The sequence below is a fragment of the Apis cerana genome, linkage group LG2, assembly GCF_029169275.1.
Source record: "Apis cerana isolate GH-2021 linkage group LG2, AcerK_1.0, whole genome shotgun sequence".
Lineage (NCBI taxonomy): Eukaryota > Metazoa > Arthropoda > Insecta > Hymenoptera > Apidae > Apis > Apis cerana.
The window spans coordinates 15,299,022-15,315,926 of record NC_083853.1 but is presented as its reverse complement, the minus strand read 5'-3'; the positions used below and the strand labels follow the sequence as shown (position 1 = coordinate 15,315,926).

At 27.4% G+C, this 16,905-nt stretch overlaps 4 protein-coding genes across 11 annotated transcripts in view; 3 read left to right on the top strand and 1 right to left on the bottom strand.

Annotated features, from left to right (window-relative positions):
• Nucleotides 1-414: 414 nt before the first annotated feature.
• LOC108002724 (ero1-like protein) lies at nt 415-4,458 on the top strand. Of its 2 annotated transcripts, none has more exons than XM_017064551.3 (9): nt 415-577; nt 640-894; nt 1,075-1,278; nt 1,446-1,603; nt 1,695-1,880; nt 1,969-2,015; nt 2,092-2,440; nt 2,512-2,805; nt 2,921-4,458. In XM_017064551.3, the coding sequence occupies exons 2-9, from the start codon at nt 769-771 to the stop codon at nt 2,970-2,972; spliced, it is 1,416 nt and encodes a 471-aa protein (XP_016920040.1). In that variant the 5' UTR covers nt 415-577; nt 640-768; the 3' UTR covers nt 2,973-4,458. The 2 variants fall into 2 exon arrangements, with proteins under 2 accessions (XP_016920040.1, XP_061927668.1); XM_062071684.1 differs by having other exon boundaries at nt 427-577; nt 644-894.
• Nucleotides 4,459-5,234: 776 nt separating this feature from the next.
• Nucleotides 5,235-7,993, top strand: LOC108002807 (D-aspartate oxidase). 2 transcript variants are annotated; one of them, XM_062071687.1, is made up of 8 exons: nt 5,235-5,811; nt 6,337-6,575; nt 6,690-6,902; nt 6,979-7,204; nt 7,277-7,344; nt 7,461-7,578; nt 7,660-7,761; nt 7,832-7,993. In XM_062071687.1, exons 2-8 carry the CDS (start codon nt 6,547-6,549, stop codon nt 7,940-7,942), a joined length of 867 nt encoding a protein of 288 aa, XP_061927671.1. In that variant the 5' UTR covers nt 5,235-5,811; nt 6,337-6,546; the 3' UTR covers nt 7,943-7,993. The 2 variants fall into 2 exon arrangements, with proteins under 2 accessions (XP_061927671.1, XP_016920179.3); XM_017064690.3 differs by lacking the exon at nt 5,235-5,811 and having other exon boundaries at nt 5,822-6,508.
• Nucleotides 7,832-12,212, top strand: LOC108002804 (tubulin polyglutamylase TTLL13). 5 transcript variants are annotated; one of them, XM_062071681.1, is made up of 14 exons: nt 7,832-7,923; nt 8,578-8,917; nt 8,982-9,063; nt 9,143-9,433; nt 9,530-9,686; nt 9,757-9,857; nt 9,922-10,050; nt 10,114-10,339; nt 10,420-10,601; nt 10,672-10,906; nt 10,986-11,147; nt 11,213-11,548; nt 11,634-11,698; nt 11,759-12,212. In XM_062071681.1, exons 2-14 carry the CDS (start codon nt 8,650-8,652, stop codon nt 11,775-11,777), a joined length of 2,253 nt encoding a protein of 750 aa, XP_061927665.1. In that variant the 5' UTR covers nt 7,832-7,923; nt 8,578-8,649; the 3' UTR covers nt 11,778-12,212. The 5 variants fall into 5 exon arrangements, 4 of the variants coding, with proteins under 4 accessions (XP_061927665.1, XP_061927666.1, XP_016920174.1 ...); XR_009828895.1 differs by lacking the exon at nt 7,832-7,923 and having other exon boundaries at nt 8,091-8,917; nt 11,213-11,552; XM_062071682.1 differs by lacking the exon at nt 7,832-7,923 and having other exon boundaries at nt 8,091-8,917; nt 10,986-11,117.
• A 1,329-nt stretch (nt 12,213-13,541) lies between these two features.
• The window catches only part of LOC108002805 (protein pygopus), a 52,165-nt gene continuing 48,801 nt past the window's right edge, over nt 13,542-16,905 (bottom strand). For both annotated transcript variants that reach the window (XM_062071683.1, XM_017064687.3), the window contains exons 5-6: nt 16,755-16,900; nt 13,542-16,671 (exon numbers count right to left, since the gene is read on the bottom strand). In XM_062071683.1, the coding sequence (XP_061927667.1) occupies nt 16,551-16,671; nt 16,755-16,900 (267 nt within the window). In that variant the 3' untranslated portion in view covers nt 13,542-16,550. The remainder of the gene's footprint in view (nt 16,672-16,754; nt 16,901-16,905) is intronic.

Sequence of the window (16,905 nt, the reverse complement as noted above, 5' to 3'; positions counted from 1 at the left end):
AAACGAAAAAAGAATTAAAAAATTTTATTAAATTTGTTTCTATATATATTAAATTTATTGTATTATTTAATAAATAAACGTGACAATTTAATATTAATATACAATATTTTTAAATATATGTACATATATAAATATACATAATTTTGTTATTATATAGATTATAAGTTAGATTGTAAGTATATATAATCTAATATAAAATAATAGTTAAGAAAAATAAATTCTTTTTCAATAATTAATTATTAAAATTTAATTTATTAAAAATTGTATTTTATCTTCGTTATTTAGAATCAGTAACAAATGTTATAAGTACACGTGGAAGCAAAATATAATTAAATGAAAAGAGGGGACTAATATAAGTAAATAGGTATCTAGATACACACACATACGCACACACGGTGTGTATATATATATATATATGTATGTATATGTAATACACAGTGTAGTGTGATTTCAGTCACGTCGTTAAGATTATAGATCGTTTGTTATAAATAAAATAAAATATTTTAATTGTTTGAAATGTGTTATCTTTATTTAAATATATAATTATAAGAAAGAATATTTATAAGTATAAGTAAATGTATGTATTAGTAGAACATTAAACAATATGATAAAAGTATCAATAATGTTTGCTTTTGACAGAAAGATTTACGTTACTGGTAGCACGTAGACTAGTCGATGTTATAAAAAGTGGAAAAATATCGCGGGGACGCGCGGTATTTTATTATCAATTTCAAAACGTGATTGAAAAGTATACCAGTGAACTTAATCATGAAGATTGAATCCAGTGAAAATATGTTTGGAATATTATTATTATTTACCGTGTTTTCACCTTCTATTGTACATTCTAATTATTTTAATACAAACAATGAAAAGAATGATCAATGTTTCTGTAAGGTATTATTTTTATTGTTTTCTCGTTATTCAAATTTTTTCATAAAAAATATACATAACCTACAAAAATATGACATCTGTCATTATTAACTATTTGTATATCGTACAATATGTATATTAACATGTAATTTAATATTGTTTTTATATTTTTAAGTAAATTAAAATATATTTATAAAAATTTAGTTGAAAGGATCAATAGATGATTGTAGTTGCAATGTGGATACAGTGGATTATTTTAATAATATGAAAATTTATCCAAGAGTTCAGAGTCTTCTAGTCAAAGATTATTTTCGTTTTTATAAAGTAAATTTAAACCATGAATGTCCTTTTTGGACTGACGATAGTAAATGTGCTATAAGATATTGTCATGTACAACCTTGTCAAGATGTAAGTAATATGTTAATTTGAGTTTTTTATTACTATTATTTGAAAATATTATAATATTGCATTATATATATTTAATATATTATATATGTCTGTAATGTAATTCAATTAATTTAAACTATTAAAATTTATATATATTTATAAATTTATATATATCTTTATGATTATAGGAAGATATTCCAGATGGTTTAAAAGGGGATATGTTGAGAAATATTCATTTCAATGAAAATCCTATGGATAAATATAAAATCAGAGCACAGTATGATGATTGTTTATATAGTGCGAAAGATCATAATAAAGAACTTGGTTATTTAAATACAACAATTAGGTAAAAAAAATTTATAGATTTTTAACAAATCTGTAAATAAATATATAATATTTAATGTAATTTCAAATTTATTTTTATATATTTTGTTTAGTTCAGAAAACTACAAAGATTTTGAATTATGGCAACAATATGATGATGCTCAAGATAATTTTTGCGTAAAAGAGTCAAGTCCTGGAGAATATGTAGATCTTTTATTAAATCCTGAAAGATATACAGGTTATAAAGGTCCTAGTGCACATAGAATATGGAAAAATATTTATATGGAAAATTGTTTTAGGTATGTATTCTTTTCAATGATTAAAAATGAAATTATTGTGAAATATTGTGAAATATATGTTTTGTTTTACATATATGTTTAATTACAGACCTGAAAATTCACCACATAATTTTATTCAATCTTCAAAAATAAATGGTACGTAATTTAAATTAATAATATATTTCTAATCATAGATATTACATTATAAATTTATTTTAATCTATTATTGCAGGGATGTGTTTGGAAAAGAGAGCTTTTTATCGTGTTATATCAGGACTTCATGCTAGTATTAATATTCATTTGTGTTCAAAATATTTATTATCATCAAAAGACAATTTAGGAATAGTACCTGGTGGCCAGTGGGGTCCTAATTTACAAGAATTTCAGAAAAGATTTTCACCAGAGGAAACAGGAAGTGAAGGTCCAAATTGGTTAAAAAATTTATATTTTACTTATTTATTAGAGTTAAGAGCTTTGGCTAAAGCTGCACCATATTTAGAAAGGGAAGAATATTATACTGGTAATAAAGCACAAGATAAAGATACTCGTTTGGCAATAAATGATATTTTAAATATTATTAAGTAAGGTTAATTTTATAATTAATAAATAAAATATTTATAGATTGTATATCTAATATAAATATATATTTTAGATCATTTCCCGATCATTTTAATGAAAGCGTTATGTTTACTGGCGGATCTGAAGCCCTGTTATTAAAAGACCAATTTAAGCAACATTTTAGAAATATTTCTCGTATTATGGATTGTGTAGGTTGCGATAAATGTAAATTATGGGGAAAACTTCAAATACATGGTTTGGGTACAGCATTAAAAATTCTCTTCTCAGGAAAATTTGATAGATGGGAATCAACTTTAAATAATTTTAATAGAAGGAAATTTTTTTTAGAAAGAAGTGAAATTGTTGCACTTATAAATGCTTTTGGAAGGTAAGCATTAAAAAAAATTAATAATTTTAATTGTTACATTTAATTTATTTTATAAAATATATGATGAGAAAAATTATTAATCGAAAATATAATTAATTATTTAAAAATTTTGCAGATTATCAGAAAGTATTTTTGAATTGGATAAATTTAGACAAATGATAAGATAGCAGAATATTGATTAATATATTTTATAATTAACTCACTCTAGTAAAATACATCACACAAATCGATATAATCTTTAATTATATAGTAAGTTTATAAAATAATGAATCTATCAGTTACAAATTGCTAAAAAATGTTATATTCATATTTAAAATACGGCATAAAGTCGCAATAAAAGTTATTAAGTTTAATATATAATCTTTTATATATTTTTTATTTAAGATAAAAATTAATTTGATATTATCAAGTAAAAATTATAACCCAGTAATATATAATATTGATCGAATTAATAAAAAATAATGTCAATTCTCATATCATTGTATTATCTTATTTTATTGCGATTTTATTGATAACTTCAACTCTATCTGTGATAAATATTTTGTCTTTAGAAAAGAGTCTTCTACCAGTTCTGAAAAGTATATAGCCTATTCAGTTTTTAAAAAATTAATTTTTATTCAACGAACATTAAAATTTTTTTTAAAAATATATATATTTATATATATACATATTTTATATATATATACGTATATATACATATATACATATAAATATATCAAATCCAAGTTATAACTTGTTTCTTTAAATTTATTTTTCTTTTACTAAAAATTATTATTAATGTAGACTATTACAATTATATTGTTTTATTGATAAATAATGTTGATTACTAAAATTATTATAAAATTATTATAAAAAAAGATAGATTATAATGCGTTATGTTAAACAAGATATGCATTACAAAAATCGAGATAAACCAATTTTATATAGTAATGTATACATTTTTTAAAAAATCTTATATTCTATGTTTTTATAATATTGCTATAATGAAAGTGGCAAAGTTTCATATTATTTTCCGACAAATTTACAATATACAAAGAGAAAATACCAGTGTACTTATTATATTTCTATGTATTCATAATAATTCATAATAATTTGTACAATATTATTATATATGCGTAAATATAATTTATTATTGGTACAACATTATACTATTTCCATATTATAAAAATAGTAATATTTATTTTAATTTCTTAATTAAATATGTAAAAAAAACAATATACGTATATTTTAAAAGACTTTAATAATCTTGAAAATACTGATAATTAAATATACAGAATTTATACGACTTATTTAGATGTTAGATAAGTTTATTATTCAGTTTTTTGAAACCATATTAAAATTACATTAAGTTGTAGATTATAAAAATGTATCGAATAAAAAAATTTTTTATTAACATTCATAACTAATTACATGACTCTAAATAAATCATATATTATAAGAAGAGTGTGAAATTTCATTATATTATATGACAATTGTAATATAAATTTAACTACTGCGTTAAAAAAAATGTATATTTTACGTGTATACATGAATTAATGTAATTCTTATTATTTTATTTATAACCTGAACATTTTTTATGTAATCTGCTTATATCTATGAAAAATCTATGATTATAAAAGGTAACGGGTTTCAAATATAATGTATGAATTCAAATATTATCGATATTTTGTTTTAGATGCAAACATAAATTATTTTTATCCCTTTTGTCAAACATTCCATTCAATCATAATGTTTCTGCATGCACAAGTAATGAGTAAATATCCCTTCAATTTTTCTTCTTATCATCAGTTTTTAGACTATTTATTTTTACATTGCTTTTTTTAATAAATCATTTTCTAACTTTAATTAATGAACATTCTTCTATAATTTATCATTTCTTTTCATTTTAATCATAAGAATCATATCAATGGTTAAGTTATTTTTAAGCTTCGAACGAACATTGGTACGCAAAGTACGATGTAATATTAACGCATCGTGTCGATAATCTTCTCGGATAACAGACGCTTAGGTGTCCGTTATCCGAACCCATCGAACGCATCGCAAACGCAGTCAAGAAAAATCCTCGGCCACCCTGGTAACGATCTTGGTGAACGAGTCAGGTGTTTTGCGATAGCACATACATAATCTAATAATTCAGCAAAATCAATTAAATTTCCATCTTATCATCACGCTCGCGTTAGAATAAGCAACGTTCACAAAATTGTGTATTTTTGAATCACAATCGTCAATTCGTTAAGATAAGTTGCATGTCATAATTACGACATTTAGTTTAACGTTAATTGTAATAAAAGTTTTTTTTACTTTGTGAAAATTTCATGAAAATTTCAATAAGTTTTAATTTTAAAAAAACCATATTTAAGAGAGAGAAAAAAATTGCATCGAAAGAGGATAGAGTAGATGTAAATATTGTATAAAGTCGCGTATAAACGTGACATAATATATATTTATAAGTTTTTCGAATACATTGTTAATTAATTTCTCGAATTAGTAAGGGGTATAAGCGTGAATAAAGGAGGAACATATAACGAGAAACAGTTCTGGCTTCTAATGCGTTGTGCCTTCTATCCTATCATTTACACCCTTTATCGCATTTCCGGGCTATATTATGTCTAGGGTATTCATATGTGATGTAAACAAATACTCCGTACCATGAACTGTCATCAGGCACTTCGGTTAGCCGTCTTGTGGGAGGTAGTGGATAAGCGTACGGGGTTTAGTCGATGGAACGTACGTCAAAACGTCCACTTCAAAAATTTTCTTTTTACGCTATGATCGAATGTCACGTGATTCTTCTTCTCTGATTGTAAAAGGTAAATAAGTTCGCTTCGGTGTTTCGACTTCGAGGGATATATAAAGAAGAAAATTCATATTTGTGAAAACAAAAAAAATTGTGTGTCGTGCTATCGGTAAGCAGAGTATAAGACCTTTGAGACGCGAAATTTAAAGTATTATGCTCCGTTTATCGTTGGTGCGGCGCGAAACGAACATCGCTTGGACTTCGACATGGTAATTTTTTTCACAACTACCATACACAATTTTCGCGCGCTGACTTCCGCGATTCCCATATTCTAGCATAATATTGCCGAGCCGTGCAGGGGCATTATGCTAAGAATATGTGGTATCGTAAGTTCATTGTAATCTTCGATATATAAAAAAAAAAATCGTGCAATTTTTCGGGTGTAACAACACTTTTTAACTCACTATTCTAACTATGCCATTCAACTTTAAGGGATATGAAAAATTTAATACAATAGTTTTATGCACAAGATTAATTTTAATGTCGTTAATTTGCGTGGATAATTAATCGATTTTTTTTTTTAAATTTATCTTGAAAAAAAAACGTTTTGAGTGTTAAACAACAAGTAAACATCGCGATTTATGAATACAAAGACATCGTAATAGCTCGTTATCGTTTAAGTGATTTGATTTATATTTTTATATTTATATTTTAAACGAACGTTGTTTCGACGCAGTTGCGCTTTGATATTCGCCGCGTTAATTAGATTTATCTTCAAAATATGCGGGTGGCAGTGGTAGGCGCCGGTGTGATTGGCGTAACAAGTGCGTTTGCGGTGAAAAGCGTTTTCCCACAATTCGAGGTGCATGTATTTGCGGATAAATTGTCACCAAATACTACTGGCGAAGGAAGCGCCGGTCTTTGGACTCCTTATCTTCTCGGGATCACTCCTTATAATAAAATATCGTAAGTATTTAACACGTATCTCTGACGTCAGATAATTCATGTATAGTTCGAACAACGACGTACACACGTAAGTACTTAAAACACGAAAACAAAACACGTTCGAATTTAAAATCGAAGAAGAAAATATTATTAGAGTTTAAGATTAATTTAACTTTGCAATCACGGATGTACCTACTGACAGACAATGGGCTGGAATTACGCATCGATTGTTGGAAAAATTTTGGAAAGCGGGCTTAGCATCTGATATCGGGCTTTCCTTGCTACCAATGTATCGCGTTACCAATAATCCTGATGGATTTCCCGATTTGAGTTGGACCAAATTGGTATACGGTGCGCACAAATTAAATTCGAACGAATTGAAAGAGTTGAATTCCGAATGCGATGCCAATTATAAGTACAGTGTTAATGAAATTAATTTGTTATATTTCATTCGCGTGGTAAACAACTGATTCTGAGTTATCAATTTGTAGACATGCGTGGATGTTTTTGACGTATATTTGCGAACCTATTCGTATGTTGCCTTGGTTAACGAAACGATTTCTCGAAGCGGGTGGAGAAGTTCGAAAAAGAAAAATACATACGCTATGCGAATTGATCGATGATGAATACGATTTGATAATAAATTGCAGCGGCTTTGGCGCACGTGAACTCGTGGGTGATAATGCCGTTGTATCTATCAGAGGTCAAGTTGTTAGGGTTGGTAGCGTTAGAGAGAGCGAGTTACCGCGGTGTTAAAAATAAAATTTCAAATAAATCTTATCGTTTAAGGTGACAGCATCCTGGATAATGCACGGATATTTGGAAGAAGACGATCATGGAAATTACATAATACCAAAGTAAATCACGAGTGAATCTCGAATATTAAAAATCATTATCGCCATTTTTTATTTATTTACGTTGTACTTTTTATTAATTTATTATTATTATTTTTTTTTATATGTCTTTTTGAAAGTATCGATAACGTAGTATTGGGCGGTACGCATCAAGAAAATGATTTGGATTGTACTCCGCGGAAAGAGGATTTCGAATTTATTCATAATGGGTGTTGTCGAATTTTGCCCGCTCTTAAGGTTTGATTAAATTTTTATTTTTGAACTGGCAATGTGTAATAATAATTAGTTATATAATAACAATATTTATATTATTTAAAGAGTGCGAAAATAATAAAAGATTGGGTTGGTCTTAGACCTGGAAGATACGAAGTTCGCGTCGAGACTGAAGTTTGCCGTTCTTCCAACGGGAGACAAGTTACGGTATCGAATTTGTACGAATATCGATTGTAAAGTTTTCGATTAATTGAAATTCATTTAATTCATTTTACAGATAATTCATAATTATGGACACGGAGGAAGCGGCGTGACGTTAAGTTGGGGATGTGCTTTAAATATTGTGAAGATTATAAAGGATATGACGAGGTTGAAATCGAATTTGTAAAAATCTTAAAGAGAGATAAGCAATAGAGAATAACAAAATTTTTTTATCAAATATGTTATGGTTTTTTTTACATGTTTTTATCGCATAACGAAATTTTATTTGTGATTGACCCATTCGTTTCGTATATATATACATATATATATTATATATATACATATATATATATATGACTTCTTTTTATTAGTATATTCTATGCAGTTATATTGCGCCGTAATTAAAATAATGAAGCAATTCTCGAGCTAAGTTTTGCATGAACTGAACCGCAGTAGCATTGATTAACCTGCGTCGTCGCACGGATATTTGCTTAAAAACTTGCAGATTAATTTTACACTGAATTGAAATTAGAATACGAGTCGAGATTCGGATAAAATCAAATTTCCGTCGAGTCTGTCTTCTTGCCTCGAGAAATGGAAAAACAATTGAGGCGAGGAACAATATGTAAAACAGATTTATTTTGGGAGGGGCATTTCTGTAAATGGAACCGAATTTCGGTTTCTCGTACGCCAATAAATTGATCATAGTCGAATCATCTTTTTCACCAAGGATATTATTATAGTTTAATCTTTAATCTTTAACTAAGTAGTTCACATTCGAAATAAAATTGACGAAACCACATATATTTGTATAATCTGCAGATCTGATTTGATTTGTAATCAAATTAATACCATGCAACGAGAGATTGTTTAAAATAATGAGAAACACCGGTCATGAACGTCATCGAACGCAACAACAAACGTCCTTTGATGGTGGTGCGCGAGAACGAAAGTGGTGATATAAAAAAGAGTGGCGAGATCACGTGTGAATCGGATTCAAGTACAGAAGTGCGATCATGTAAAACTGTATACAGAAATCGATGCAAAAAACTCGTGGTTGTATCTGACACTTCATTGAATATTATTTCATTTACCGATTCAAATAAAAATGATCGAAAACCAATTATTCCCAAATGTTTAACGGATAAAAAAGATGAAAAAGGTATTTAATTTCGACAATAAATAATGTTTGTATCACGCAGTGTCTGTTACGTAAAATTTTATAGGTGATTTGTCATTTGTGGATACCGACGATGTCGAATCAAGAAAGGAAGGAATTTCAATCAAGAAAAAAAAGAAAAAACGAAGGTACGATTTTATTTTTAAAGGAATCGCAAATAATATTATTTTTTTTTTGTTCATATTTATTTGTCGTTTATTATTAAAGATATTTGACGATATGTACGAGTAATTGTAAATACGACGCGGTGAGACGAGTGGCAGCTCGTTTTGGAATGAAAGAAGTTACCGAAGATAGCAGTTGGAATCTTTACTGGACAGATTTGAGCGTGAGCGTGGAACGGGCGAAAGATATGAAGAGATATCAAAAGGTTAATCATTTTCCCGGAATGACGGAAATCTGTAGAAAGGATTTATTAGCTCGAAACTTGAATCGCATGTTGAAGCTTTTTCCAAAAGATTATAACTTTTTCCCCAAGACATGGTGTTTTCCCGCAGAGTAAGAACGCTATCTTCTTTTTCAAAACTTAACCTTATTTATTTGTTGTTGACACGAAGAAGAATGTTTGCATTATCCGTCGATCAAAATGTTTAGCCACGGAGAAGCGATAGCCTATGCGAAATTAAGACGCTCGAAAACTTTCATCATTAAACCTGATACAGGGTGTCAAGGACGTGGCATTTACTTGACAAAAAACTTGAGAGATGTTAAACCGAGCGAGCGCATGATTTGCCAAGTTTACGTGGCCAGGGTATGCGAGTATTTTCAATTTAACAGTTTGTTTATACTTTTCTTTTAATGAAGATCATTCCTATCTGTAGCCCTTCCTGGTAGACGGTTACAAATTTGATCTTCGTATCTACGCATTGCTCACCTCCTGCGATCCTCTTAGAATTTATGTGTACAATGATGGTCTTGCGAGGTAATGATCCCATCAATTTACATCCTTTCTTTTTGTAACTTTTAAATAATATATTTCATTTCAGATTTGCCACGAGTAGATATAAGGAACCCACCGGTCATAACACATCTAATGTTTTTATGCACTTGACTAATTATGCCGTGAATAAACATAGTCGAATGTATGTAATCGACGACGAAATCGGTAGCAAAAGGTTAGTTTTTTTAAGCGATATTTTGTTTTTTACTTTCTTCAGAATGAAATCTTTTGAATATAGGAAAATATCGACTTTGAATAAGTGGTTTAAAATGAAAGACATCGATGTGGATGAAATGTGGCGTAAAATCGACGAGATCATTATAAAAACGATTTTGGCGGCATATCCTATTCTGAAACATAGTTATCATACGTGTTTTCCTACACACGATAAAACATACGCATGTTTCGAGTTACTCGGTTTCGACGTGTTACTCGATTGGAAACTAAAACCATATCTCTTAGAGGTAACGATAGTACATTAAATATATATGTACACGTAGGCAAAGTATATTTATTAGGGGAAGGGGAAATAAATATGTTATAGGTTAATCATTCACCGAGTTTTCATACAGATGCACAAATCGATAAGGATATAAAGGAGGGTCTGTTAATGAATACATTTGAAATGCTAAATTTTCAACAATGCGATAAGAAAAAAATTATCGAAGAAGATAGGAAGCGAGTTAGGGATAGGCTGCTTCAGGGAATAAATTCTAAGGATAGCAAGTGAGTTAACGATTAAACATTTAAATTTAGCTGTTGTGAACGAAAGGATCGTTACAATGATTTCACATAGTACGAATGATTCGATCGGTACGACATCGAAACCTGAAAAGTTGGAGGAAGATTATCTTCAAAAGCAATTTAAATGGGAGGAAGAACATATGGGCAATTTCCGTAGGATTTATCCATGTTCCGACTGTGAAAAATACGAACCATTTTTTAAACAAACTAACATATCCGTTTATCAAGATACTGCGGCATCTAGAGCTCGAGAGGAAGCATCCAGGATCCAAAAGGAAGAAAATGAGGTGTTTCTTCATTTTCACAAAATTTATTTGATGAACGGATTGATTATTGATTTACAAGAAGCTCTCATTCGATTGATAGGTGAAAATAAAGGAACAAGAAAATAAGAAGATTTCTGGTAAATGCAGTGATTCGAAATTACATTCGGAGAGTCCAAACGCGACGCAGAAGAATACAATAACAAATGATCAGGAGAAGAATAAATCTGTGAATGTATCGAAAAAAAATACTTCTTGTTTACATGTCAGTGTTTTAGAATAACAAATCGTTGTAAAACGAGTCTGAATTTTATCTAAATGATATTGCAGATAAAGAAGCAAACGACTTCAAATAATATTTCACATTCGTTCGAGCCAGAGATTATCTGTGAATCTGAGGAAAGAGAACGTGTCACATCATTAGCGCAACGGGATTTCTTGATTAAAAGTTATGGAATGTTGGAACAAATATATATGGCAATGAAAAAGAACGGTACATTACGAGCTATCGACGAGAAAAAATATGGATTATACGGAAGACTTGGGTATACAGATAACATAAGTAGAAGTGCGTCTATTTGTAGACACAAATGTCATATTCACTCTTCTGGAATAGAGACAAGATATGAACCATGGATAAATCAATCATCGCAATTTTGCCTGAAAGCAAGTAAAGTAGATAATGTTTTATGAAATTTAATTGTTTCTTATTTTAATTCTTATGTAAATGTGTCTTGTTTATTTTCTCTAGGGTAAAGTGATGGACGATAATTTTGCATTCATGAACTTAAAAAACAAAAAATTTTTATATGCGAGGTGAGGTATATGTTTGAATTCTGGAAAAACGAATACAAAAACAATTCGTTCGATTTACAGATTTCAAGGTAATTTGTAACGAAAAACCGGTTTATATTCGACCAAAGATACCAAAGAAATTTTGGATAAATGATCTGAATTCGAAAGATCGAAACTGTCGAATTACGAAAGCTCATGTTGCTCGTACTTTATCGAATATTGTACGCCTTCATACGCTCGAAAAACGACAAAAGTTCTATCTTAAATTTTAATAAGTACGCGCTATGATTTAATGAACATTCTTACGAAAGAGACATAGTGTGAATCGAATACACATTTGGACACAATTGTATTTCATGATTGCTATTTTAAGTAATTTCTAACAATTCCGTTAATTTATAATATTAAATTGTACTACTTTTTTTTAAAATTTCATTAAAAGAAAAAAAAAAGGAAAAATACTCAATTATTATAAATAATAAGATCAAACATTTTGATATATTAAATTAAGAAAATAAACTATCACTTTGAACTATTTGTGTTTTTAAATGAACGGATAACGTTTCACAAAACACACATACATATATATATATATATATATATATATACAAATATAATAATGTAAAAATCAACATGATATGGATTTGTTATTTAAAATGCCATATAAATATATACACGTTTCGGGATCGAGAATATAACCACACGCTTTTATAGTAATAATAATAATAATAATAATAATAATAATAATAATAATATATATATACATGTAATATGTACCTACAATATAATTTTTATTATTGACATGTACTGTATATATATACAAATATATGTATATATATATATTTATATATTTATATATACATATATCTATATATATATGTCAATATTTACATGAAAAAAAAATCACCTATGAAAAATTTTATTACGTATACCTTTCGATCATAATAATACGGTCATATTTCTTTGTTTATTATTTGTTATCGATTTATATATTTTACGTTTAAAGCAAAAAAAAATATTCTTTTTTAAATTGTTTTCCGTTTTGTTTTCAATTTGTTTTTTATACAATAAAAAAATTTCATATTAAAAATCAACAACCGATTCATTATGATACATTTCTTAAACTCTTATTTAATAAACAAAAGCGTTAAAATGAATAATGGATAAAAATTCAATTATTAGTGGTAAATATTGATCTCGAACATAGTACGAAAATGATAAAATAGTAAATAGTATTAATCATACTAACAATAATAATAATGAAGTATTGCATTTAAATTGCGTGTCTCGAAACGCTGAGATTTTCCTTATATATCAAATGATATTCAAATTGTTAATTTAAATGTACAATAATTGTTTAAAAAAGGAATAAAAAATTTTTTTTTTTTTTCTTCGCTTTTTTATACGTCTTATAGGCAAAAATAAATGACGCGACACGCATTCAACGTATTTTTGATTTCTTAACACGATACAGAAAGTATTTACAAATTTGATACAATAAATTGGAGGCACGCATAATTGATACGTTTATTTTGTATCGTTTTCTCATTGTTGTGTTTCCCTTTGATGAAAGAATGTAAATGATCTATATACACAAACAAATGGAAAAATATTCACCAAAATTCTATAAATATTTTAAGGATGATAAAAAAATCGAATATTATATATATATATATTCAGACACTTATCTAATATTGTATCGCGTGATAAATATACATTTTCGTGAAATTTTTGATCTATAGATCGTTACGCTTAGAACTTCGGGAGAATATTCCATTTTTATTTTTGTTTTTTTCTTTAGAATAAAAGGCTGAAAAACAAGGTTATGGTGATCAAACTTAAAGGTAATATAATGAGACAAACATTCAGACACATATGAAATGCATTTGTTTTTAACAAATTATACAGGGATTAAGCTACCGTTAAATATAAGTCAAAGATTCTTTCTTTTCATTTAGACATAATGTTTTAGGCGTGCATCGTATTTGATGATCGTATAACGATCGTATAACGGTTTCGTTCGCAAACGATATAACTTATATAAATTATCTCTGGAAAATAGACACTACTAGTAGTTACTTAAATTACGATTTATTCGTTTGTACTAGAAAATCATTATCCTTGATCCTCCAATTATCTAGTATCATTTCCGGTTACACACCCGTTTCCCCGTCCCACGTTGAGTAACATTTTTTTCTCTCGTTATTCGCTTAATCCCCTGCATTCCCATATATAATTTTTCATAATAGAGAAAAAAAGCAACGTTAACGATCTTTAGCGTGATCCACGACCCTTCGGCCTCCACGACATGACAAAATATAGAATGAAGATATGTGAAGATGGTATTCTATTCGTTGTAATACTAATATGAGCATTATGTAGTTATAGGATCCTGTGTACGTTACTCATGTATAATATTTGTTAGAAAGGATTACAATAAAACGAGATTAAAGCGTGGATTACACGGAGAGTAATTGTAACAGTAATTGAAAACTGAATAAAAGAATAATTATTAAAACTTGTGTATTAGAGAAACCATTCAATCTGATATTTTTAAAATTTTCAAAATCAGTCCTCCGTATAATACAGGCGTCAAACAGTAAAATGATAATTAGCTATATTTATATATATTTGTGTGTGTATGTGTATATATATCTATACATACATATATGTATGTATATGTATATATATATATATGTATATAACTATACAATCCGTAGACTTAATTTTGGGTTAGCTGCCGACGGAATTCAATTTTTTTTTTTCACTGCATTTCACTTAATCATTCACGTCGATATAATACTCAGTTCTTTCTGAATATACTGACATCAAAAGTCCGTGGCAAATGTAACAATAAATCTTAACTTGAAGAAGAGCGTGAATGTAATATGTGTGTATTTTGTGAATTTATGTGAATATGTGCACAAATTTTATTATTGCAACTAAATATAGATTTTATTTGACATGTATACGAAGTACCTTGAGTTTAATTCATATTTGCGGGATTTTGCTATTAAATTATAATTGCATCAAAAAAAGGCAGATTTGTTAAACATATGAATGAATTACATATTTTAGATACTTTTTTTATAACAATGATTCGATTCTTTTATCATTTTAATATTTCTTTATACAAATTACTTTTTATTAATATTAATGTTTCCTATGATTTTAAAGTTTGTTTTTGCATGAATAAATATAATCTTTTTGTATGTTATATTATTTTAAATGGTACAAAGAAAACATAAGAAGTCAATTTAAATTTCTGTCATTTCTGTTTCAAGATATATAAAAAACTATATATAAAAATAAAAAATTTGTTACTTATGTTACTTATGTACTTGAATTAATCTTCTGTATAAACCATGGTAAAAAGTTATAATTTAATTTTGATAAAAAAAACTTTATTTTTTTTTCTTATCACGTAAATGATAAGAGAAAAAAAGTCTTTGATTGATTTTATTTACATTTTGAATATATTTTAAACTTTAATTTTAATATATAATTAAATATATAATTGACCATGGTTTATACTAAAATATTTGCAATATAAAAATACAAGAATTATATTTTCATTTGTAATATTTAAAAACAATTTTGAAATAGTATTTTTAAAAATAATTATTGCAATATATGCAATATATGCAATAATTATTATATTTAATTATATTGATACAATATTTTAATCATATCTTTTGAAAACTCAAAATACTTCGATATTTTAATTATACAAAAAAAAATGGATTTAGAAATTCTCTGATGTTCTGATATTCGAAGATAGATATGAATATTTATAATCGTACTAATTAGAAAAATTTACATTGTTTGGAATTTGTATTATTCTGTTCTTAAACAATTAAATGTGCAAACTTCACTTTTTATAAAAGTACCACTTTTATCCTTTTATCCTTTGGATTTTCTTAATCAACGTAACGAGCCTGATGATAAATGACAATGACATAACTAGAAATTATTAATAAAGTTAATATGTACTGTTAATTACTTTTGAATAACAATTATAGTTTATCAGGAACGTTCACCCAAACCTAAATAAAATAAACAAAGTATGTATTTGTTCAATTTCTTATTAATATAAAATCCCAATAAAATTTCATCGTCCATAAAATATGTATATGGATATTTTCTTATTCTTTATATGTATACAGAAATATTTTGCACAACTGAGCGAAAGTATATAATTATAACACATCTTTAAAATAGAAATAGAAAAGATTTTAGAAGAGAAAATTAAATGATGTCATATAATAGTAATATAATACAAATATATCACCATTATATAAAACATTTATTTCTTTTAATCAATTTTATTTCTACTTTATAAAAATATAATTCAACTTAGTTGTGTGTAAAAAAGTCTGTATAATTATTTTTTAATTTTGAATTAAATATAATTTGAAATTGAATGATTCGTCATCAATTATATAATATTTAACAAAATTTTTTGTTTAAATTAATATGTTTTCTACATTCATTTTGTATATATCTATGATTAGGACGATTGAAAATAGATTTGTAACATTAAAAGTTAAATGATAAATAACTTTTTAAACAGATGAATCTACTTGTCATAAACATACTTAAAAAGTAATGCAACTTTCGAACATACTATATGCCGTTTTTGCCATCTCATTCACCAATATGACTCATAGTGATACCCTAATGTTTCAACAAGTTAAAGCTAAGATATTAACAAACAGCGTATGTTTATATTATATGCATGATTTCGCTCATGCATTAATGTATACCGTATGTGTTTATCTGTGTGCAATTGCACGCGCATGTGTGCGTGTACAAGGTGTAAACGCTAACAAAGAGTCACTCGTATGTCGCATATACGACGAGTTAAGAAGTGTTATGGTTTAAATTTAACCAAAGGTATATTTTTCGATTGTAAGCACTTGTCACACACCCATTCTGCATAAACTTCTGCAGTTAATAATTGATAGGCAGTTTCCGATAATCCTGTGCATCCTCTACAATAAATTTTTATTATTATATTAAATATATAATTTTCATATGATATTAAATAAAAAAGAGAATATAATTTTTTGTATACCTGTGAAACCAAAAATTGCAACCTGATTCACAAAGAATTGCTTGATCGTTATCATGTACTTCTTTATGACACACTCCACAAGGATAAATGGGTGGAGCATTAGGATTTTGTGGATTAAATACCATTGGTTGATCTGGAGGATATATCTGTA

What these genes read in the sequence shown, in the direction of transcription:
- LOC108002724 (XM_017064551.3), top strand. Translation starts at nt 769, where the DNA reads ATGAAGATTGAATCCAGTGAAAATATGTTTGGAATATTATTATTATTT. An exon ending in ATGTACAACCTTGTCAAGAT is followed by an intron (nt 1,279 to 1,445) that starts GTAAGTAATATG and finishes TTATGATTATAG; the next exon opens with GAAGATATTCCAGATGGTTT. An exon ending in TCAATCTTCAAAAATAAATG is followed by an intron (nt 2,016 to 2,091) that starts GTACGTAATTTA and finishes CTATTATTGCAG; the next exon opens with GGATGTGTTTGGAAAAGAGA.
- LOC108002807 (XM_017064690.3), top strand. Translation starts at nt 6,324, where the DNA reads ATGCGGGTGGCAGTGGTAGGCGCCGGTGTGATTGGCGTAACAAGTGCG. An exon ending in GAATGCGATGCCAATTATAA is followed by an intron (nt 6,903 to 6,978) that starts GTACAGTGTTAA and finishes ATCAATTTGTAG; the next exon opens with ACATGCGTGGATGTTTTTGA. An exon ending in CCAACGGGAGACAAGTTACG is followed by an intron (nt 7,762 to 7,831) that starts GTATCGAATTTG and finishes TTCATTTTACAG; the next exon opens with ATAATTCATAATTATGGACA.
- LOC108002804 (XM_062071681.1), top strand. Translation starts at nt 8,650, where the DNA reads ATGAACGTCATCGAACGCAACAACAAACGTCCTTTGATGGTGGTGCGC. An exon ending in TACAATGATGGTCTTGCGAG is followed by an intron (nt 9,858 to 9,921) that starts GTAATGATCCCA and finishes ATTTCATTTCAG; the next exon opens with ATTTGCCACGAGTAGATATA. An exon ending in ATAAATTCTAAGGATAGCAA is followed by an intron (nt 10,602 to 10,671) that starts GTGAGTTAACGA and finishes GATTTCACATAG; the next exon opens with TACGAATGATTCGATCGGTA.